Source organism: Crocodylus siamensis, chromosome 2 (assembly GCF_052110815.1).
Source record: "Crocodylus siamensis isolate JL-2025a chromosome 2, ASM5211081v1, whole genome shotgun sequence".
NCBI lineage: Eukaryota > Metazoa > Chordata > Crocodylia > Crocodylidae > Crocodylus > Crocodylus siamensis.
The window spans coordinates 38,803,227-38,826,428 of NC_143396.1; the positions used below are offsets into that span (position 1 = coordinate 38,803,227).

General features: G+C 45.9%; 1 protein-coding gene across 3 annotated transcripts in view; it reads left to right on the forward strand.

The window, feature by feature from the left end:
- Positions 1-23,202, forward strand: part of TBC1D19 (TBC1 domain family member 19) — a 113,554-nt gene that overhangs the window by 52,502 nt on the left and 37,850 nt on the right. For all 3 annotated transcript variants that reach the window (XM_090035728.1, XM_090035729.1, XM_090035727.1), the window contains exon 11: positions 3,397-3,509. In XM_090035728.1, the coding sequence (XP_089891854.1) occupies positions 3,397-3,509 (113 nt within the window). The remainder of the gene's footprint in view (positions 1-3,396; positions 3,510-23,202) is intronic.

The following is a 23,202-nucleotide window of genomic DNA, read 5'->3' on the forward strand; positions in this document are numbered from 1 at the left end:
ATCCTGAGAACTTTTAACAATTCAGCCTTAACACAAATGGGTAATTCTGAAAATGTAGATACAGAATAGAAAAAGCTAGTGTTTGACATCTACCAGTAGATGCCAGATTAAATGTTTCATAGCTGGAATAGGAAGCAAAAACACATAGGAAAAGCAAAATAGGAAGCATAGACGCGTACCTTTTTGGCACTAACTTAACTCATGCTACCCCTGAATTTTATTTAAAAATGAAAGGAGTCTGTTCTCCCTTCTGTGCACACACAGTTCTCATTAATCTTAATGGGATTTATGCCCATGCATCAGAATAGAATATAACCCTAATTCTTTTTTGATGATAATTCACAATTGCTGAACTTGATTAATATGGTCGCATTGTGCCGTTATGGAGAATTTTCATACTTTGTTGTGTGTGTATATTTCTTTTGCAGTATTTATACTTTACATCTGTAGGTTGAAAAGTTATCCTACATTATAAGAAAAAAAAATTTTCATAGCGCAAACCTGCTTAGAATAGAAATGTGTAGTTTTGTCTGACCTTAAAGATACAATAAATTGCACATTATTTTTTATCATTGTTCTCTCTGACCACCATTTTCAATGGGTAGATGCCAAGTCAGATATGGCTTCAGGAATGCCATCAGGAAGGTGGTAGACTTTCTTTTTTGGGTAGAATAAAAGCAGCAACGTTTTTCACTTCTCTGTTTTTATGAGGTCCTTCCTTTATCTTCCTTTCTCTGTTGTCTGTCTCCAGTTCCTGGCTGATTGTACAACCCTCCCCTCTACCCCCCCCGCCCCCTATCTCTCTCTTTTTCCCCTTTCTCTAGGTTCACTTCAGTAAATTTCTGCCTCCCACCAAAATGGACTTTGTGAGCCAACGATTTAACTCCCTTCAGCTTTTGGTCATTTAGGACTATATCCACATCCTTCATTTGGTCTTCACAGGAGGGTGTAGGTGATGCAAAGTCAAAAAACAGCCTTGAACTGATAGAGAGAGGAGTCTGGGCCATTCATCTTGCTTTTGAGAAGCAATTATGAAACTGACTTGAAGTTGAAACCTTGATATGGTACCATATCAAAACCATAATATGGTACCTGGCCAGAAAAATTTGAATTGCACGTGGAGAATTGAAGGATTAGAAGAATATGCTTCTAATGAGAAGATGGAGATTAGTAGCTCAGCCACATTTATATTTGTGTGTGTAGTTGAGCTGACTAATCACGCACATGCACATGTTTTAAACAAGTTGCTCGCTTTCACGTCTTTTCCAGTCACCAAGAAGTCTTTGAGTATTTGATTCTGAGCCACTTCAAAGACAGTCCCCATCCTTTGGTTTAGTTATGGTTCTGCATACTATTAACAAACTTTTAATGATTTTGGTAGTAGAAATTTAGTAAAGTGTTTGTTTGGATCATCAGTATGAATTGCACAGACATCTTACGGGAGTCAATTAATTTTCTTCTATGTATGGAGTCCGTGATAAATAAAATTTAAAAAATCGTAATTCTGTTGTGGAGGCTGGCCCATTTTGGCCTGGTAATGTATTTACAGTTTAGTCAGAGACTAAGTTGAGAAGGCCTAGCAACGCAAGTTATTTGTCAATACAGTTGCTAATTTTGAGGTTGTTTTGCAAAATGTGATGCTATCCTAAGGTTGTTTAGCAAAATGGCATGTCATAAAGGCTCTTCATTAGCCATTTTTCTCATGGTAGATATTTCTGGATTGCTGGATGAGCATGTAGCTATGCTTATATTATCAGTACGGAAAAATAATCTTAAAGGAGGCTTGTTAAACACATGGCCTGTGGGCTGGTTCTGGCCTGTGGGTCTTGGATCAACCCAATATACTACATGTTACTTGTGGAGCCAGTCTAGCATGTGGGCTGGGTCCAGTGATGTGGGTGCCCCTTGTAGCATAAGGGGTCAGTCTGGGGTGAGTACTGCAAGCAACACCCTGCTTGCCTGGCTCTATGCACTGGTGTGGCGTGATCTGTCCCACAGACCAGCCTAGGAGATCTGCATCTTATAGCTTGTTAACTTATGCGAAATGCCCTCTGCGTATCTTAAAGCTACACCACTTAAGCCAAGGGTTAACTCTGGACCATGCTACTTTGTGTTTGGGTAACTTCAGTCTGCTACACTGAAATAAAATGAGCAATTTGCAGTCCTCCAGCATCCTAGGATGTACTACTCCCAGCCCCCTCTCCCCCTGAGCAGGGATAGAGCCCAGGTTCCCTGGCTCCTAGCCAAGCCCTCTCTCTAGTGGCAGAGAAGACCTGTGCACACAGGCAAGGAACAGTATTAACCCTTAATGCGTACCTGCTTTCATCAGTTTTTAACTTTAACACTGCTTAACATTCCACAGATTTAGTATGGTTTAAGTGTAACATGTAACTTCAGCCTTAGATGCTTCCTTTATTATGGTGAAAGCAGAGCAGGAAGGGGCCCTCATTACCTTGCTTGCTAATATCAACTACCTAACCTGTGACGTAGATTACGAATACCCAATGAGAACCGCCTTCTTAGAGGTGCTGTCCCATTAGCCAAGTGTTGCAAAAGGGTGACCCAGGATGTGAACGCAGTTCATCAGTCCTAACCCTGCAGTCTTCTCTCCCCCGGCCCCTGATAACCCTAAGTAAATAGCAGCAGTGCTAGTCCAGCTGTTTTCACTCAAACGGTGGGTTCTGGTTGACTTCTAAAAAGATGAGCAGGGAATTTCAGTTACCTGGAATCAGTCTCCCTTACACAGCTTATTCACTGTGGATTAGGGATAGAAAGTGGTAACTGATAAGCTGAAGGAGTCACCTGTTGATTTAGACTAGAGGGTTGCTGTGGCCCAGGGAGATGGACAGTAAGGTGTATGAGGTGCCATGGCTGTGGACGGTATAAAATGCTCTGAGTAAAATCCTTTGCACATTAATGTCAGTATGACAAGTTCTCTGTAAGTTCGGACTAAGCAGCACTGTCTGTTTTGTAGTCTTCTTGATTTTTATTTTCTGTTCAGTTAAAATAATCCAGTGGGGTTTTTTGTTGTTGTTATAACAAGCTGCCCCAAACTACTGTTGGTGACCAATTGCATATGCGCCTTCTTGCAATAAGGATCTACTTCACTTGCTTGAGAAGGGAAGAGAAAAGATAAAAAAGTAGATGTCAGATCCAATAACTATTTAATCTGAAAGTGTTTAACAAGGCTGGCATTATCAGTTGGATGGAGATCAATATATGGAAAATGCAATGTTCAAATTTTTTAAATGCAGAGATGTAGCCTAGGTTACAGTGGTTGTCTACCTCTATCATTTTCAGTGTGTAAAAAGCATGGGTTAAATTTAAAAAAATGGTGAGTTTTACAGAAACATATGAATTGTTGTCAGACATTCATGGCATCTATACCTCTTGTAGTTTTAACAGAACAAGACAGTGCTGCAGCTCAACAGTATGTTCGCCAGGGGTGTCCAACAGCACTCAGAGCTGAGTTGTGGGCACTCATTCTGAATATTTCAAATCAACCTGAGGTAAGGAGTAAAGTTTGGTTAAAGTATAAATGGCTGTTGAAACTGCACGTGTGTATTTTCTAGTATTCTTTTTTCCAGTAGCAGGAATATATTGCTTGGTCACAGAAGCAAACATTTGCAAAATACCATACTGATTTCCAGGTATGCAAGCTCAAATAGCTGTTTGCTATTTTATAGGAAATATACAAAGGGCCAAGAGAAACTCAGGGCCACCTCATATCTCTTATTCCTTGTCTCCTTGCAAAGTTCTGTTGGCAGTTGTAACACTCTGTACATGACGGATCTTGCCAGTAAAGCTACTTAGCGTGGCTGCAGCTCTGTAGGCAGATTAAATTTTCTTCAGCTGTGGCAGCTGGTGTACCTGATGGCATAAAAAACTCCTTTTATCAGCAGACCTGCATTTACACGAGGGAACCTGGCTACTGCAGTGAAGATGCCAGCAACTCCATCCTGTAGACTAAGCCTAAGGGCTGTTCCCTTGTGGTAGCTTTTATTAACTTTAACACAAAATATTCATCTGACTGAAACAGGTGGTAAGCCTCAGCTGCATTTTCCTTTCTGACTATCCCCTTGTGATGAGGGCAACTTCCAGGCCTGGTGCTAGTATGGCCTTGTCCCTGTCTCCAGGCAAACCATCTGACTCTTTCATTTGCCATGCCTTGGTGTCATATTATTTTGATGTTATTAGATGGGAGACTGCCCTTCAACTTCCCTGGTGTCAAGAGCCAAATGTACACTCTCCAACCACCCCTATACATGTCCCATGTGTACCTGCCTGGTTTCAAACATCTGGTCACGTGCTACGCGTCCCCGGATGTTTGGGGTTGTCTGTCTGTCCGTCCCTGTGGTCCCGCTGAGTCAGTGTCATTGACCAGGATAGTCTCTCCCCAGTCTTGCCTGCCACAACTTCAGTCTTATCCCAGTGGTGGGGTTTGACTATTGGTGTTTCTCGTACATGGGACCACGGGACGATGATCTTCTGTGAGGCTCCACCTCCCCTCTCTCTATCTCACCCTTACACCCCACCTTGATGAATGCCAACCGTCTTCGGCCACACCCCTCCGATAGCTGGGTCTTTGCCACCCTTTCCTTAGTAGGCTATAGGAAAGTCTGGCTAAAAGCCCCCTTTGCCACCTTCCTCCGCACAGCTGATTGGCCTTGCCTGTGGTTGAACCCTATCTGGGCTCCTCACCTCACAACCCAACCAAAAGTGGGCAACAAAAGAAAACACGAAGTATATTACCGGCAAAGAAACACCAGTTACCAAGAGATGGTCTTCACCCCCTTTTATACCTATTCCCACCGGCCATGGCCTCTAAGGCCCTTGGTAAACCTAGACTGGGTCTGGGTCAACCTGTTGTCCTCCGCATCCTCCCCTTCGTTCTCTATCGACCCTGTGGGTTCACTGTATTTCCGATGAACCCCCTCGGTGCGTCTCCCCTACATCTTCTGGTGAGGCAGCTTTATGTGGCTATTGCCTGTCCTCCGCCACCCTTCCTGCTGACTGTGCCCTTCAGCCTCCGCTTGGGGTACCTCCTTGGGGCTGTCCGAGCCCTCTACGGTCCCACCTGATCTGGTGTTCTGGCTTCTGCCAACTCTCCTGACCCTTCGTCGGCAACTCTGGGTCTCAAACCTCTCCTGTTCTCTTCTGTCTCCGAGTCTCTGCTCTGCCCTCTCACCTCCTGCCTCATTGCCGGCAGCGCTCTCCTCTGGGGCTGCAGGATGCAAACCCCTGTGCTCCTCCCCTCCAAGGGGACTCCGGGAGAGATTCCCCCTCCGGCGCTCCAGCTGGTCTCTCCCCTTTCTCCTTGCCTGTGGCTCCTTTTAACTCCCCCAGCCGGCTCCTGCAGCTGCTGTTATCAGCTGGCTGCAACTTTATAAAAATGCAACTAATGAGCCGCTCAGGTTCCATTGCCATTCCATCTTTGCCGTGGTTCCTGCTAAAGGTAAGAACCTTTCTGTTTGCTTCTCTTTTTTTTTCTTTTCTTTCCCCGACCAGCTCCTGCTCCCCAGGTTCCCCCCCAGGCTTCTCAGGGTTTTCCCCCAGGTTTCTCCCCATGACACCATGCTTTGCAGATGTCATGCTATAAACATAAACAGCTCCGGCTTGCAGCCGGGTCAAATATAGCCCCTTGTAAGGCCAACCGCATATGCCCCACTCGGGCCTCTCTCTTACTGCCCCCTTCTCACAAGGGCCTCACATTCCACCCCACTCTCACAAGGGCCTCTTACATACCGCCTGTAGAGGCCACACTCCCGCTGAAGAGATCCTCAGGCTTGTCCACTCATACCTTAGACAGCCCTGGCCCAGCCTTTTGGGACTCTCCTGTGATTCTCATCAGGGCAATGACTACCGATTTTATCCGCTTACTCTCTTCACCTAGCCCTGGCCCAGCCTTTTGGGTCCTCTGTGACCCTCATGTTGAATTAAAAAAGATCGTGGTTCGTTTCTCGGGAGGTGGAAAAAAACTTTCAGCTTCAGACACACTTTATTAGCAATACAAAAGGTATATATTTGCAAATAGGGTCAGAGGGAGAAGACAAAAGATCAAATCCCTCTGCCCCCGAGCATAATCATTAGCAGGCTTTTATCCCCTCTCTCCTGACCACGTGTGCAGAAGGAGGAATTTTTACAACTCATTTCCGGTTCATACAAACATATATGTAAACATGTCGCTTCATACGTCCCATGTGCATTACAATTAACTACTTAAGTATGTGGGGCGGGTAGGCTTAATATGCATTAGGTTATAACGCGTGCGTGGATGGGACTCAAGGTTACTCAAGGTTCATCCTGAAGGCAAAAAATGGCATTTGCTCTTATCTTAGCCTTAGGAATGTGGGGTCATGAAAGAAAGTGTGATTTAGTGTGACAAAGAGATAGTAAATTTGCAGGACAGAGAGGGAGTGATGCCTTAGTACAAAGGGCCTTTTGGTGGCTTTTCCCTTCAATTTCCACCCCCCCCCTTCCCTCTCCCATTAAGGAGACAAGGATGGGTAGCAGCTGTGTTTTTTTTTTTTCTAAATCTGCTATTGATAATGCATTTTTAATAATATTTCTAACAATATCCCCCCTCGAGATGCTTTCTGATCTTTACTTCATTCGGGCATATCAAGATAATTACGAGGAATTTTTCTGAGGACCATGACCTTTGCAGCAGTCTGTGCTTTTAGAGGGACTGCTGCAACCTGCATTCCTTCCACTGTGGTGGTTATCAATCTAGTGAGACAGGGAATAAGGCAAGGGATAAAAATCAAACCAGTTAGAGCACACAAAAGCACAAACCCTACCTTTTTCCACCAGGGTCCTCCAAATAATTGAAACCACCAGTCCTTATTCCATGTGGTTTCCCACGTTTGTATTGGTACATGGGCTATTTTTCTAATCTCTTTGGCAATCTCTAAGACTGCTTTCCCGTTGTCATCTATTTGGAGGCAACAGTTAGAAAGGTTGAGCTTTCCGCAGACTCCGCCTTCCTCTGCAAGTAAATAGTCTAAGGCCATCCGATTTTGGTATATGGCTGCTCTCATCTGAGAACTTTGTCGGGCCAATAACTCGAGAGCAGTGGCGGTCTGGTTAGTAATTACTTCCAAGACTGCCTGCAACCGGATGATTCTATTCAGCATATATATTGGTGTCCGGTATCCCCAACTCCCATCATTAGCCCATGTAGCTGGTCCATAATACTCAATAATCCTCTGAGGGGGCCACTCATCCTTCTTCCACTTTTGGGAGCTACCCTGTGTCAAACTTACATCAATACTTCTCTTGGCCCTTTTCCAGTCATCATACAAAGAGACTCCTAGCTTATTTCCAACCTCAGACGGTAACAAAAAGAAAGCTGGTACAATTACTCCCATATAGCAAGTTCCCGTCCACCCCTGTGGTAGTATTGTATAGGCCCGTCGTCCGCAAATCCAATAGTATCCTCTTAAGGCCCTATTTTCTCTATTGGTGGCATTTGGAGGGGCCCAACCATAGGGCATCTCGGGAAACCCCAAGCCTCCTTCTGGACCCAAAGGACCAGCAACTGCGTGGCCTCCTTTCATGGAACATTCCCATAGCCCATCCTGGTTCTTGTCTGTACAATCTGTCCGATCATCACTTTGATTTGTGGCACTCCAATATTTATTAAACCACACAATTGTTCCATTGGGATGCTGCCACACTAGCCGATTATACCCTGGGCTATTAGGATAATAAAGCCGTTCTAATCTTGTAAGGTTCATCCACCTCACTTTTAAAGTCCATATGCAACGGCTGTGTCCCAACCTTTTTCCTGTACCATTATTACTGATGCAATACTCTCCTAACGCCACTTGGGAAAGTTCCCAACTGTGGTTCTCATCCCGTTTTTGACTAGTACTCTTAACATCTGCCTTACTACTTACTAGCCATTTCGGGGCCAAAGGAAAAGCCCTCCAAGGCCACTGGCCTCTGGCCTCCCAAAGCCCCCCACAGGCCCAGCAGTTGGTAAGATTAAAAGTACCTGCAATTCTTTCCATCATATCAACATACAAATTTGTCCCTGGGGGAGCAATTTGGGAAAGCGAGGGTGTGAGCCAGCGGTTAAGGCTGCTCAATTCTGCTTCTTTCATTATGCAGATAACAACAAGGCACATTAAGATTCCCACCATATTTTCCCTTTTACTTTCTTGTCTAATTTTCTGAGCTTTGATTAAGCCGTCTCAGGCGCACTTGGAGATCACCAGTAGGTTCACAGCTCCACTTGCTGGCTTCTTGTTCCGAAGACGACTCAGCTTCCGGAGTGAGTTCGTCTTGGGAGATGTTGTCCTCTGACGCTTGTGGATGTCGTTTCACACAAGTATGGTGTATCCAACGATCATGGCCAGTAATCTTTACAGCGGTGTGGGTTGTTAGAAGTACCTGGAAAGGGCCACTCCACCTCTCAGTCAAAGGCTCCTTTTTCCACCGCTGCACCAAGACCCAGTCTCCCGGGGAGAAGTCATGTACCGGTACATCTAAAGGCAGACGCTGAAAGGAGGCTGCATACCTGTGGAGAGAAAACAAGACAGACTGCAAGGCAATAACATATGTATGAAGTTCACTATTACCTAATTCAAAAGTTACATTTTCTCGCATCCCAGGTGGTAAGACTCGAGGTGGCTTGCCAAACATAATTTCATATGGGGTCAATTTGAGGCCCCGTCGGGGAGTGTTTCGAATGCAAGTAAGAGCTAGCGGCAATGCTTGAGGCCACTTAAGGCGTGTTTCAATACAGATTTTGGTGAGCAAAGTCTTTAAAGTCCTATTCATGCGTTCCACTTGTCCTGAACTCTGTGGTCTCCATGGTGTGTGTAGTTTCCAAGTAACCTTGAGAGCTTGTGCGACTTCTTGAACCACTCTTCCCACAAAGTGTTGTCCTTGATCCGACTCGATGGACTCAGGCAGGGAATACCGGGGAATGATCTCCTGTAACAAATACTTCACTACTGCAGCTGCAGTGGCAGTCCTGGTGGGCCAAGCCTCGACCCAACCAGAGAGCTGGTCTACCATGACAAGTAAAAACCCGTGATGTCCGGATCGTGGGAGCTCGGCAAAATCAATCTGCCATGCCTGTCGAGGGTACGCCGCCCAGGGTCTACCTCCCATTGGCACAGGGGGTTTCCTTCGAGGGTTTACTTTCTGGCATGTAATGCACCTGGTAGCAATGCGCTGAGCTTCTACATATAGCCTGGGGCTACTGCTTGGCGGATCATTAGATCACCCATGGCCAAACCTCCCATATGGGTTCTTGCATGGAGCTGTTGCAGCACCTCCCGAAGCAATGGCCTGGGTATCATGACTTTCCCTCCTGGTACTATCCACCACCCCTGGGAGTTCTTTTCTGCACAAGCTTTCTGTGCAAATTTATCTTCTTCAGGGGAATACTGTGGGACTAAATCCTGAACGTATGGCCATATGGCATGGGACATAGCCTGCTTGGATACCTCTTCCGCTTCTCCCCCAATAAATGCAGCTTCCTTTGCTGCTGCATCAGCCTTTGCATTTCCAAGCTTATGCTTTTTCTCAGCAGCCTTCCCATGGGCCCGCACATGAATGACTGCTACCTCTTTAGGCTGGTGGAGTGCCTCTAGTAGTTTGATAATCTGGTATCCATAGTCGACAGAACCCAGTTAGCCCTAGGAATGCTCGCAGCTCCTTGGGTGACTTAGGTGGGGTTAGACCTTGAATCGCCTGTATGCGATCTGCACTCAGGGCTCTGACTCCTTTTGAGAGCTTATATCCCAAAAATGTGACTTCAGGCTGACATATTTGGGCTTTCTCTCTAGAGACTTTATATCCTTTTTTTCCCAGAGTGTTTAGGAGTGACCTGGTGGCTTCCTCGCAGAGCTGCAAGTTTGGGCTTGCAACTAGCTAGGTCATCCACATACTGGAGGAGAGTCACTGCAGGGTGTGATCCCTTCCATTCCCCCAAGTCCTTCTGAAGGGCAAGCCCGAAAATATGGGGGGCTGCTATAAATCCTTGTGGAAGAACTGTCCACATGAGTTGGGCTTTATGGAAAGTATCTGGATCCTCCCATTCAAAAGCAAACAATTTTTGACTCTCTCAGTGAAGAGGAATAGAGAAGAAAGCATCTTTCAAATCTAGCACTGAAAATATTTCAGCTTCCCCCGGTACTTGTGTCAAAATCGTGTGAGGGTTCGGGACTACAGGATGGTCTGAAAGGACCTTCTTATTTACTGCCCGTAAGTCTTGGACCAGTCTGTATGAGACCCCATCTGCCTTTGGCACTCCAAGAATGGGGGTGTTATAGGGTGAAGACCCTTCCACTAGCCATCCGTACCTCTTGTATTTCTCTATTAACGGCTTGAGTCCAGCTCTGGCCGCTCGGCTGAGTGGGTACTGCTTTACCCGAACGGGCCCCTCCCCATCCTTGAGTACGATCCTTACCGGGGAGACGAACTTAGCTCGCGCAGGGGTTCCATCAGCCCATACCGAGGGGTCTACTCCAATCATGTGATCTTCTGGACTTACTGCAGGGCGTCGGTCCTCCAGGAGAGCCATCTGATAGTTCGAGCTCTGCTTGACAGGTAGCTGGACCACCATCTGATCGTCTCTGAAAAAGATCTCAGCTTGCAATTTTGTGAGTAAGTCCCGCCCAAGGAGTGCAACCGGGCAACTTGGAGAATACACAAAGGAGTGCTCGAGCAAATGGTCTCCCACCTTGGTGAGGAGTGGTTTACAAACAGGGAGTCGAGTTTGCATTCCCTCAATCCCTTCTACAAGTACATGCTGTTCACTAGTTCCTGCACAGGGGTTTTTTTCTGGAATCATTGAAAATGTAGCCCCAGTATCCACCAAGGCTTCAAAGTTTTTGCCACCAACCCTAATGGTTACCATGGGATCTTCTCGGGCTCCAACCCGAAGGGTAGTGGTCTTAGATCCCTGTCCCCTTCATTCTGAATCCTCACCCTTATCTTCTGCCCGCATGAGGTGACCTCTCGGTTCCCCCTCTCTCTTCTCCTTCAACTTCGGGCATTCCCTCTTCCAGTGTCCTTTCTCCTTGCAATAAGCACAAACATCTGCTCCCACTCTTTCTCCCTTCCTCTTCTGTATCCCAGCCTTTCCAGGGTTCCCTCCAGTTATAGCAGCTGCTAGTGCTGCCATCTGTCGCTGAGCCTTTTTATCCTCCTTGCGCTCCTGCACTTGCTCACGATTCCCATACACCTTATATGCAATTTCCACCAGCTCTGAAATCGGTTTCCCAGCACCTCCCTCAGTTTTCTGTAACTTCTTACGGATATCAGCAGCAGATTGACCAATAAACATAAGATTTACCATGCGCTGGTTATCTGGGGCTTCTGGATCCAGATCCGAAAACCTGCGAAACGCCTCATACAGCCTCCCAAGGAAAGCTGAGGGATCCTCCTCTTTTCCCTGTCTCACCTCATACAATTTAGACAGATTGGTAATCCGAGGCACTGCCTTTCCCATTGCTTCCACTATAATTCCCAAATACCGTGCACTCAGCTCTCTGCCCTCTGCAGTATGATTGTCCCATCCCGGCTCTTCTACCGGGTAGGTATCACGCAGAGTACGACCAGCAGCACCCTCTGACTCAACTCTGGCTGCCGCAATACGCTCTGCTGTACCTAACACTAATCTCCTCTCCTCCGGGGTTAGGAGGGTCTGGAGCATCATCTGGACATCAGCCCAAGTGGGTCGATGAGTCTGCCCAATAGATCGAAACAAATCCCTCATCTTTTCAGGGTCTTCACGAAAAGAGGGGCTCTGATTTTTCCAGTTAAATAAATCTGAAGTGCTAAATGGGGTGTAGACGAAAGTTGCAGTGCCTCCTTCCCCAATAACCTCTCGCATCGGACAGTTCAACACCGGCTGTGACTCTACAGGCTTGCGCAAATAATAACCCTTATTTCCTGATTCAGATGAGGCACTTGGCTGAGGCTCACGCTCTAACTCATTAGGTATGCATTGGTACGTCGGTGGTGGTCTCTCTAAGGGAGGGGGCGGTGGTGCAGAAGGACTGGATGCCGAGGAGGCGTCTGACTCATCTTCGCTACCCGACAGGGCAACCGGAGCACGGGTCCGGTACTCAGCCAATTCAGAATCTCCCCCCTCATTAGACTCAGGAAGTACAGGCGGCCCCCCCCGAGCCTTTTTCTTAACAAGCATCACATGAGACTTTGCTAAGTAATTCTTAATCCAAGGTGGCTGATTTTGAACCACCCACAACCAACAATCAATATAAGGAAACTGATTCCAATACCCATTTTGCATAAGAATTTCATGGATAGCTATCACTTCTTTTAGCACAAAGGATCCTTTCGGGGTCCAGTGGACCCCAAATGTTGGCCACTCGAGTTGACAAAACTTAATTAAATCATCTTTTTTCATTTTTATTCCATAATCGGCCGGCCTTGCAAATTTATTAAAATGACGTAATAAGACTTTTAGAGGGGTATCAATATTGTTTTCTACACGAGAGCTACTCGTACCCATTTGCCCACAAAAATGCGCCCAATGCACACCAAATACCAAAAAGATCTCAACAACAGATGATTTACAATGAGAGCTAAGCCTAGAATTTCAGCAAACTTACACATCCTTTGTTTTAGATCCGTACACCAGATTAGGCAAAGGGAATTCGTATACTCACTCAGATACCCCAGAGATCTCGATCCAAATTCCAAAGTGTGTCTGCCTCTCCAGAAACTCAGAATTTACATAGGATACTTCCTTTAACTTCCCGGATATTTGGACTTAAACCTCAAATACCAGGGTGAGTCCAAAGTCGGCTCGGTGTGCACAAATCCCTGGTACTGGAGGTGCTCTGTCACTGAATTCCGGGGTAGTCCTCGAGAAGCCCCACGTTGGGCGCCAATTGTTGAATTAAAAAAGATCGTGGTTCGTTTCTCGGGAGGTGGAAAAAAACTTTCAGCTTCAGACACACTTTATTAGCAATACAAAAGGTATATATTTGCAAATAGGGTCAGAGGGAGAAGACAAAAGATCAAATCCCTCTGCCCCCGAGCATAATCATTAGCAGGCTTTTATCCCCTCTCTCCTGACCACGTGTGCAGAAGGAGGAATTTTTACAACTCATTTCCGGTTCATACAAACATATATGTAAACATGTCGCTTCATACGTCCCATGTGCATTACAATTAACTACTTAAGTATGCGGGGCGGGTAGGCTTAATATGCATTAGGTTATAACGCGTGCGTGGATGGGACTCAAGGTTACTCAAGGTTCATCCTGAAGGCAAAAAATGGCATTTGCTCTTATCTTAGCCTTAGGAATGTGGGGTCATGAAAGAAAGTGTGATTTAGTGTGACAAAGAGATAGTAAATTTGCAGGACAGAGAGGGAGTGATGCCTTAGTACAAAGGGCCTTTTGGTGGCTTTTCCCTTCAATTTCCACCCCCCCCCTTCCCTCTCCCATTAAGGAGACAAGGATGGGTAGCAGCTGTGTTTTTTTTTTTTCTAAATCTGCTATTGATAATGCATTTTTAATAATATTTCTAACACTCATATGGGCGGTGACCGCTGATTCGCCTCACTCCAGGCTTTCTCAGCTCTAGCCCCTCATTAAGCCATTCCTTACTCCTTCCCCCTTGGACAAACACACCACCCCTCCTACTGAGGCCTAGTGTTGAACACTCCCTTGGGACTCAGCCGCTCCTCTCTGAGTTTAACTGGCTCCACTACTCTGCCTGGCCACTCTCAGGGCCTGGGATCTTGCACCCCTACAGGCTCAGGTGCTTCACAAAGTGTGCTTGCCTCCCCCCCAACTCTCCTAGTGACCCAGCCAAAGGTGGGGACTGGGGTTTAGGTGCCCTGACCCGCATTATATTGGGTAGGTGATCAGTCTTGGTATTTAAGTGGGGCTGCTGCACCACCGGCAGTCCCACCAGGCCTCCCTATCCTGGCAGGGTGCACTTTTAGGTTATGCCCAGGACCAAAGAAGCCACTTCCTTCCCCATAGCCTCACCCTTACTTCTGAGATATTCCTGGAGCAGGAGCTCTGCCAGGCAACGTTACTCCCTCTTGACTGATTTTACCCTGCTCTGCCCTTATAACAGCTCACCAAAATGGTTGCCCTCCAAAATGGCTGTTTTCATCAGCCACCTGGCAGCTTCCTGCTCCAGCCCTTAAAGCGACAAACACCCAAAGGGATGTTCTGTCACACCCCTCTTTGGAAAGACAACTCACCCTTTCATTTAAACTACTGCTAAATCATTTGACAAGATGGTGGCCCTTAACTCTTTCCTCACTGTTCCACCTGTCCCCAATATGCACATATAATTATGAATTAATACATTTATTTATATACTGGACATTGTATATATTTTTTATTTAAAATACAAAAAGGGAGTAATAGGATATGCACTAGTCTCTGAGTTAATTTTCATGGCTTTTCCTATGTTTGTTCAATTTAACTTAGGCTCTGATTCCAGGAGAGTTATGCATGTACTTTAATCTTATGCCATGTGAATAGTTACATTGAAGTCTATAGGGCTATTTGCACTACATAAAGTTAAGCATGTACGTAATCATCAACCCCTGGGAAAAACTTAGCTTGTAAACTCTTTGGGTCAGGGAGTTTTAGTGTTATCACAAAATCTATGTATATTTATGATTTCAGAGGTATACCTGGGCACTTCTATGCCATGGGTAAGGGTGGTGCGCTGGGCATCTTCAGTGGTTGTCCTGCTTCTGCCAGCAGCAGTGGCCAGGCAGATATCACTGTGGCTGGTGTCCTCCCGTTTAGCTAGCTGTGCTGTTGTATATGACTTTACATATAGGTGTTAATGCAGCATGTGTCTCTCTTTGAAGATAATGATTCCATTATAATGTAGGGGCATTGGTAACTGACTATTTAAAAGGTCACTATATATTGTTTGGATCTTTCTGATTGTAAGGAAAATCTAGACATTTATCTCTTTCCAGGCACTGAGAGTTTTGCATTAGCTCTGGAATCCTAATTCTAAGAGACAGTTTTGACAAAGAGATTTGATTAAGTGTTGTGTGGCCTAGTGATAGAAATCTTCTTATACTATTTATAAAAAATAAACATTATCAGGCATTTGTTTATAGTAATAGATTAATTTTTAAAAAATCAAAAGCACTGCCGAAGTAGTAACGAAAATATACTATAAGTTTATTCGTGATGCTCGATGCTGGATTTAAGTTATTTTAAATGATCAGGACAGTTGAAATCTCAAAGGTTTTTCTCTTTATGATGACAAACAGGTTAGAAATATGAAATACATTTTGTTGGCTTCATTGCACATCTTTATATATCTTGAGGATTTCATGTCTTAAAGACATGGGGTTTTTTTAATATGCAAAGTAAAATTACTGACTTAAAGGTCAGATAATTTGTTTTGAGGAATGAAGGTAAAAGCAATTATGAAAAAAGTAAATTGTAAAGTTTAATTTTTCTATTTAAATATCAAATGAAAAACTGAAAACTGCTTCCCTAGAAAAACAAGTTACCAGAAACTCATTGGACACAGTTTAAAATGTTACTTTTTTGAAGAGGAGTGAGTTACTTTGCTATCACTTTTGAAAGCTATGCTGTTATTTTCGTCAAAAGCTGGGCTTTGTTTCTTTTTGTTTTGCTTGGTTCTTTCTAACAGCTTTCACAAATTGTTGAGTTCTTTTAAACATTCTGGAAAGACTGGTCTCTCGTCTAAGGTAGTCACAATCTACTGGTATAATTTAGAGCAGGGACAAGCAAAATATGGCCTGTGGGCTGGATCCAGCCTGCCAAGCACTTGGGTACCATCCAGCCCAGGGCACCCACCAACAAATTATTCCTGCCCAGCCCTTCCACACACAAGGGTGGGAGTGAGGGACCCACGTGTACACACAGCTCCAAACATACCCTACTGCCTTGCTCCCACCGTCACGGGTGGAAGGGCCCAGCCAGCCAGCATGCAGCTTCTGTGCGGGACTGCTGCACCCCCCAAGGACCTTCTTCACTTTCCCCGTCTCCTGCTGGCTCCAGGCAGCAGGTAGGGAAGCAACGGGGGGAGGTGGCAGCACAGAGCATGGGGCTGGGCCCATCCAGAGGGTAGCGGCAGTGTGGAGCACAGATGGGCACCGTGAGGGACGGTGGCGGTTGCCTGCCGGGGCTGCGTGCCATGGGGGGAAGGTGGAGGGGCCTCCTCCCCACTCTTCCTCACACCCACGTGCTGTCCAGCTCTGGGGCTGTGCATGAGTGGCAGGGAGCACCAGTGATACAGACAGTCCGGCAGAGGTTGCACCTCTTGTTGAATTCTTCAGTGTTGCCTGTTGTTGCACCTCACTGGACGCCTGTGCCCTAAACATGCCACCTGCAGCTGCCACCACCCCAGCCTCCCTGATGCACCCACACCCTTCCCTCACAACCCCCCACATATACACAGCCCCCCCAACATGCATTATGCATAACTTTTAGTGTATGATTTGTTTTTTTTTCCTGGTTCTAAGATGGCAACCCATCCCCAAAAGTATTTCTGGGGAGCCAAAAGGAGGAACTTTCAGTGGCAAAGGTCAGGGATTAGGGGTGGGACTTCCAGTCCCAAGATGGCAACAAGAGGGTGGGGCAACTGTCAAACGGTAGGACTATTCATGTGGCCCTCAACAGTTCACCAAAGCTTATTAAGCAGCCCTCCACCCAAAATACTTGCCTGTCCTTGAGTAAGGAGAGCACCTGGCAATGTATACACAGGGTAACTTGTTTCACTGTCATTGGTATGGAAGAATTTTGGTTTCACTACTGTTACAGTTTGTCTTGCAGTACCTGTAATGTTTGACAAATATAATGTTTGTCAGGGGCCTAAGAGTTTCTTGAAAACTGGAGAGAACTGAGACTCTGACTGGGTTCCAGGGGGTCATATGCATACAGATGGCAGTATAGGAGATGCTGCTGATTATATTTTAAAAAAAAAAAGGTGGATCAGACAAGGAACACTAATGGAATGGAGTGCAAAGGGTGTTGACAGCACCAGGGAAAAAGGACAAGTAAAAATAGAATTATGCAGGTCTTAAAGGTTAAAGTTGCAATGAAGGAGAGGGTAGCCAATGACAATTTGAAGACAGGATTGAAGTGATCAAATTGGTGAAAAAGAAAGATTGCTTGAGTGTTCCTCTTACATGTCCGGGCTAGGGACAGACATTCAAAAAGCTTGAGCCTGAATTGATTCAGTCTTTGCAGGTTAAGTTAACCTGCAAAGCTTGAACGAATTTGAAGATGAATAGACATTCCTTTTCATTCCAGAAATGTAGGCATATGCAGCCTTCCCTTTCCTTCCACTGAATGTGCTGAATGTGGTCTGGGGTGTGTGGCCAGGCTCCGCAGGATGGTCTGATAAGGGAGGGGTTTAAACCCCCACTCTGGCCTGCACCATCTCAGGCTTTTTCCCTAGTCACTGCCCTGGGCTAGCACTCTGAGGCAAAGCCAGCGCATGCTATGCAAACATTTTTTGATGATACTAAGATTTTGAATCTCCCTTCTCCCTGTCTGCAAACCTGACAGGGCTGCAAACCAGCAGGGGCGCTGATAAAAACCATAGTGTTTATCAGCCTATCAGCAAAACAAAAGCCTCTCTTAGTAGTTCAAGCTCTTGTTAAACAGCTTTTTCCAAGGAAGGAATGGCAGGACATTACCAGCTGACCTGTTGATTAGCTCCAGAAATGCCTAAGTGGATGCTGTCCTGTCTGCCTTTGTCCTGTCCCAGTGAAATTGGACGGACGGACGGACGGACACACACACACACACACACACACACACACACACACACACACACACACACACACACACCCTTTTCATGCTGGCTGGGGTCTGTGCTGTGGGGGAGAGGGGAATCCTTGCTTGAGCAGTGAGGGAAACCAGGCAGACCCTGCTGTGCCTGCAGTCTCCCCAGAGCTCTGGCTAGGGAGTAGAGGGCCGGGCCCAGCCTGTTCTCTGGAGCAGACACCCCAGCCCAGGACTGCAAAGCATCTGGGATGCTGGGGGACTCTGGTTTAAGGTAAACCGGGAAGGGGTCTGGGACAGACATTGCATAAACTAGTTTGACACAAATCAGTTAAGTCTGATATTACATTTAACCAGGTTTATCTTAAACCAGTTTCAGCCATTTTGAAACTGGTTTATGTGCACTGAACTTATGTTCTGTTACAGGTTTAAACCAGTTTCTGATCCCTTAACCGGTTTATGTGTAATGTCTGTCACTAGCCTTCATGTTAAGCTGTGTACATTACAAATCATTCTTTTCTACAATTGTCTAATTAAATAGCTTTCTTGAGGTTATTTTGTGTATAACATGTATTTTTGTGTAGTTGTGTAATAGCTGCCACCCTTTCTACTCACCAGGGTTTGTGAGTGTGACTTTGAGACCTGAAATCATAGATTTTTATAATTTGATCCACAGGTGCTTGTACATGTGACAAAATTGGCCTTTCAAGTGGCTTAATTGCCCTTTGCACCATTTTAATATCGTCACTGTTTACACCTGTGGTGGCATATTTCACTTTAAATGACCTTGTTATGTAGCCAGGTAAAACCCATCCAATGTATTTTAGTTTGCTACATAAATTGCAATGGTGCATATGGTGCTGAAAGCCCAGATGTGCTCAGGGAAGCTTGAGCTTGGCAGGCTTCCCGTGCCCTGCGCACAGTGCCCACTGTCTTTTCTTGCCACCCGCACACCTAGCTGCCCCCTTGCCGTGCTGCCCCAGGGTCAGGCCAGCCCGTTCCTGGGTGATCCCAGGTGGCGGGAAGACAGCAGGGATGGTGCACAGGGTACTGGAGCCTACCTGCCTCTTCTGCAGCCGGGGGGCAAGCTGCCAATAGGCCAAGTGGCCCCTGAGCTATGGGGGATCCTGGACCTTCCCTCTATGGCAGTGGCGTCCCCCCAGGCGGTATCCACCCACTAGCACACCCTCCCTGGGTGATCCCAGGGGTGCCGCCATTAGAAGGAAGCACCGGGCCAGCTCAGGGGCTGTACAACCCAGCAGCAGCTCATATAGGCAGGCTGTACTGAAGGAAAAAAAAAGGGGTGAGGGGCCTGATTATTTTATTTATTTATTTATTTAAACTCCTGGAGCCTGCTTGCCTCTCCTGCAGCCAGGAAGTGAGTTGCTGGCAGGCCCTGAGCTGAGGGGGCAGCCCAGTCCTTCCCTCCACGACGGCAGAACCCCCCCGGGCAGCACAAAGAGCAACACAAACAAAAGCTGATGAGTGAGCACAACAGGACAGTGTTACAAATTCAGTTTCCATAAACTTTTTAAATGCCATTGTTGATTAGCACTTTATATAACTGCTTCATGGGTAGATCCAGGATTTATTTATTTTTCTAGCACAATGCACATTTTTCTCCAGGTAAAAAGAAACTAGAAGCCTTACTAGTATGCTAGGAATCAAAGGCTACCATTCAGTTTAAGAGCAAAGCAAAAACAAATATAAATTTATTGAAGTGTGCATTTATTTGCTATTTCATGCATTCTGTGTTAAAAAACACAATGAATTAAGCAAAAATACTCAAAAAAAGTTGTTGCTTTAGTTCTGTAGTCATTAAAATTAAATGTACATCCATTTTATAAAACAATATCAATTTTTCTTGATCATCTTGAAAGTGCATCTGCTGTTTCACTGAAAGTTATTTGCAAACCAGAGTTGATGTTCACTTAAGTTAATGTTTTTACACCTGAGTTAATGTTTTTAGGCAGAGTTAAAAAATGTCTGCAGGGCTGTGAAGTAGGAGAACCTAGTTTATCAGGATCACCTAACAGACAGCAGAATTGCAGAAGAAATAAATGGCTTGGTTAGAGGAACCTTAAGACCATGAAAAAAGTGGAGAGGGTCATTAATACCTGTGGAATGAAGAGGTTAGAACAGAGGGGGCCAGTGGGCCAGATCCAGCCTGCCAGGTGACTGGATCCAGCCTGCGGCTGCCCCTGTGGCTCTCCACGTGGGGCCATGCCTGCCTGCTTGTGCCAGGGCAGCTCCTGCTGGCCCGGGCCTTGGCCAGCATGCAGCGCTGTTCCTGGTGCAGTTCCAGTGGCAGCTCCTGCTCTTGATCTTGCCCCTGCTGTGCTGCATCACACCACACTACACCAGGCAAGCTGTTTCAGGCAGGTGGCTCCTTCCGCAGTGCATGAAGGTCCAGCTTCAGCTCCTGGCCACCTCCAGTGGAAAGCAGCCAAATCTCTTCAGGTGGAGCCCTGTGCATCTGTCTGGAGCAGTGCAGCCACAGTGCAGCAGGAGCAAGAGGAGATGCTGCTGCTGGAGGCAGGGGATGTAGAGTAGCACCTGGCCAGCTGCAGCCTCATGGGGAAGCTGCTCCTGCCCCTGCTGCAGTGCTGCACCACACCATTGTGGGTGGGCAGGTGAGCAGCTTCAGCTGAGTGGCTCCTGCTCCAGTGCTGGGGTTCCAGTTTCAGCTTCCAGCCACCTTCCAGGGAGCTGGAGCCCTGTTTTTCTGGGGCAGGAGCATGAGCAGCTTCCAGTTAGTGTTCCCAGAATTCCTGCAGCCAGCTGGGTGCTGCTCAGCATCCCCTGCCTCCAGCACCACCTCCTCCTATTGCTCCTGCCACATTGTGCTGTACCACTCAGTGCAGGAGCATGGGGCTCTCGTTCCAGATTCTGGAACTGGAGGCAAGGGATGTAGGGAAGCATCCAGCCAGGCTGCAGGCACTGGCAGGAGTGCAGTGTAGGATGCCCTGGCTTGAGTGGGTGGAGCTAGACTTTGTGGGGAGTGCCATGTACTGTCCAGGGCATCTCTGCTGCACATGACCCCCTCCCTCCTATCACCCACAGTAGGCTTCCAGGACCTAGCACCCAGGCAGCTCCCGCCACTCCGCACACACATCTATATATGTATCTGTATATAGATCAATATATATGCATGCACATGCCCCACCCCCCAAGAGGCAGGCATATGTGATCCGAATCTCTCCTGCCCCTCCCACTCCACTCTTGAACACTGCTCACACCTGCCCACAAACCCATAGGGAGTTTTGGTGTGTTGTTACAGAGGGGTGGGAGGTTGCTGACCCTGCCCATGATTCTCTATGTGGTCCAGATAATTGCCCATCCCTGGTTTAGAAGGAATCTGGTACATTATAATGACCTGTGAGGTCAGTTGACTCCCTCACTGATGCCTGCATAGAAATGTTGCTCCCAGGCCAGGAAGTAAAGAGTTGGGGGGAGGCAGATGTGACTGCACCACTGCACTTCCTGGATCCATCCCTGAACTGCCTGTCATAATCCAGGAATTTCTACAGCAAGAAACATTCATGTTATACTACATTTCTGTGCCTACCAATTGGCATGTGTTTTACAAAAACGAAATGAGGTTTTTGGTAAAACTATACAATTGTTAAATCATAGCAGCAGATTATAAAACAGCAATCTATGTATATTTCAGTCTTTTGTGGTTTATCTAACGCTTTCTCATTCTCGAGCATTGAATTGCATGGTTGCACACTTTTTCTCCTTTAATGCGTTCTGTTTACAGCTGAATAAACCTGTAACGATACTACACAGGACTGTAAATTTCCACTGTTAGAGGGATAACAGATAGCTACTAGAATGATACTGGTGTGTGTGTGTAAGCATCAAAATACTGTAGTTGAAGAGATTTTGTTCAAGTAAAACTCAGGTATAAATCTAATCTACTATAAAGTACAAGATGTTACTTGCAGTGTGATTACATGATGGCACAGTATAATAAACTGAAAGCTCTCTGCTCCAGAATTGTTTTAAGGAGTATTTAAGTTAATTATCTGGAATTTAACTCTTTACTAGTGTTCATTTATTGTAGGTATTAACATGCAAAAATATTTAGAAGAATTTTAAGGTCACCAAGCCAAGCACTCACTAGTTAGGAATTGCATTCCCAATTTGAAATACCTAGTATCTGATTTTTTTAATCCTTAGTATTATGTATTACTGTATATATTCCAAGCACCATGTGCAATGCGTTCAGTTGACTTGTGAGTCTTTAAGTATTTCTACAAATCAGACCATGTACTTTAAAGGCTAGTGCCTAGAAAATGGGGCACTAATCCAATTAAGACCACCTATGAAAATGTTTAGTTTTAAGCAACTTGATTGCTTTTGCATAAAAAATTACAGGAATATTTATATATTTTTTAGAATTGTCAATTGAAACAAGAAACTCTACATTGTGGACTCATCTATATGCATAATCAGCCGAGTTGAAACCTTAGATACATACCTATTTCTTTGCCACCAGAGCAGGTGGCAGAGTAATAGAAATTAGTATGGCATCACCTGTGTACCATACTAGTGAGGAAAGAGTCATACCATTTGTTAGTGAAATGTTTCTTAACAGGAGAGGAATGGAGAATCTCTCAGGAACCTGCAGTTCCACACTCTAGAAGGGAATGTTCTAACAGATTCAGATTTTTGGTTACCTAAAAAACATTACTTCATCTTCTCTATACTCTCCAATCTGTCTCTAGCCTTTTCTCTTTGTCCCAGTCCTATTTTCCTTGCTTACCCAATCACTGTCTCCATTCCTTAGGCTTCCAGCCCAGAAAAGTGCCAGTTCTACCCTTAGGACTATCTCCTCAGTTTAGGATTATAGGAAAATAGGTCATCTGCTCCAGTCCCCTGCTCAAGGCAGGATCATTCCTGACTAAACCATCCCAGATAAGTATCTGCCTAATCTGCTCTTAAATCTCCAGGGATGGAGATTCTACAACCTCTCTAGGTAATGCTTAATCAACCTCATAGTGAGAGACTTCCTGACTTGGTTTCCCTCACTTGAGAAATGACTGTAAGGCACTCCTCAGTGAGTCTTCCTTTTTAACATTTTTCTAGTTTGTATCAATTGCTGAGAACTGAGCAAGAATGACTTTCCCCTGATAGTGAGGGTACTCCTCTGGGGGATCAGAACCTGGACATCAGTCCCTGCTCTTGCAGATAATGTATACAGAGTGGAACTGTGCCAACAGGATTGTGAGAGTTCTACTCCGTGATCTCTAATGTTTGGGACATGCTCTTCAGAGGTAGGACAATTGGATTGAGATTCCCCCCTGCCCCCAGTCCTGCTCCTGGGAGTGGGTACAGAAACACACTGCCCCGCACCTTCCATTCAGACCCTCACTGCCCATGGCACCTCCTTGCCATCAGCTATTGGCTGAGGGCTGCGGCCAATCAGGAGAGCGAGCTGAGGTGGGGGGTAGGG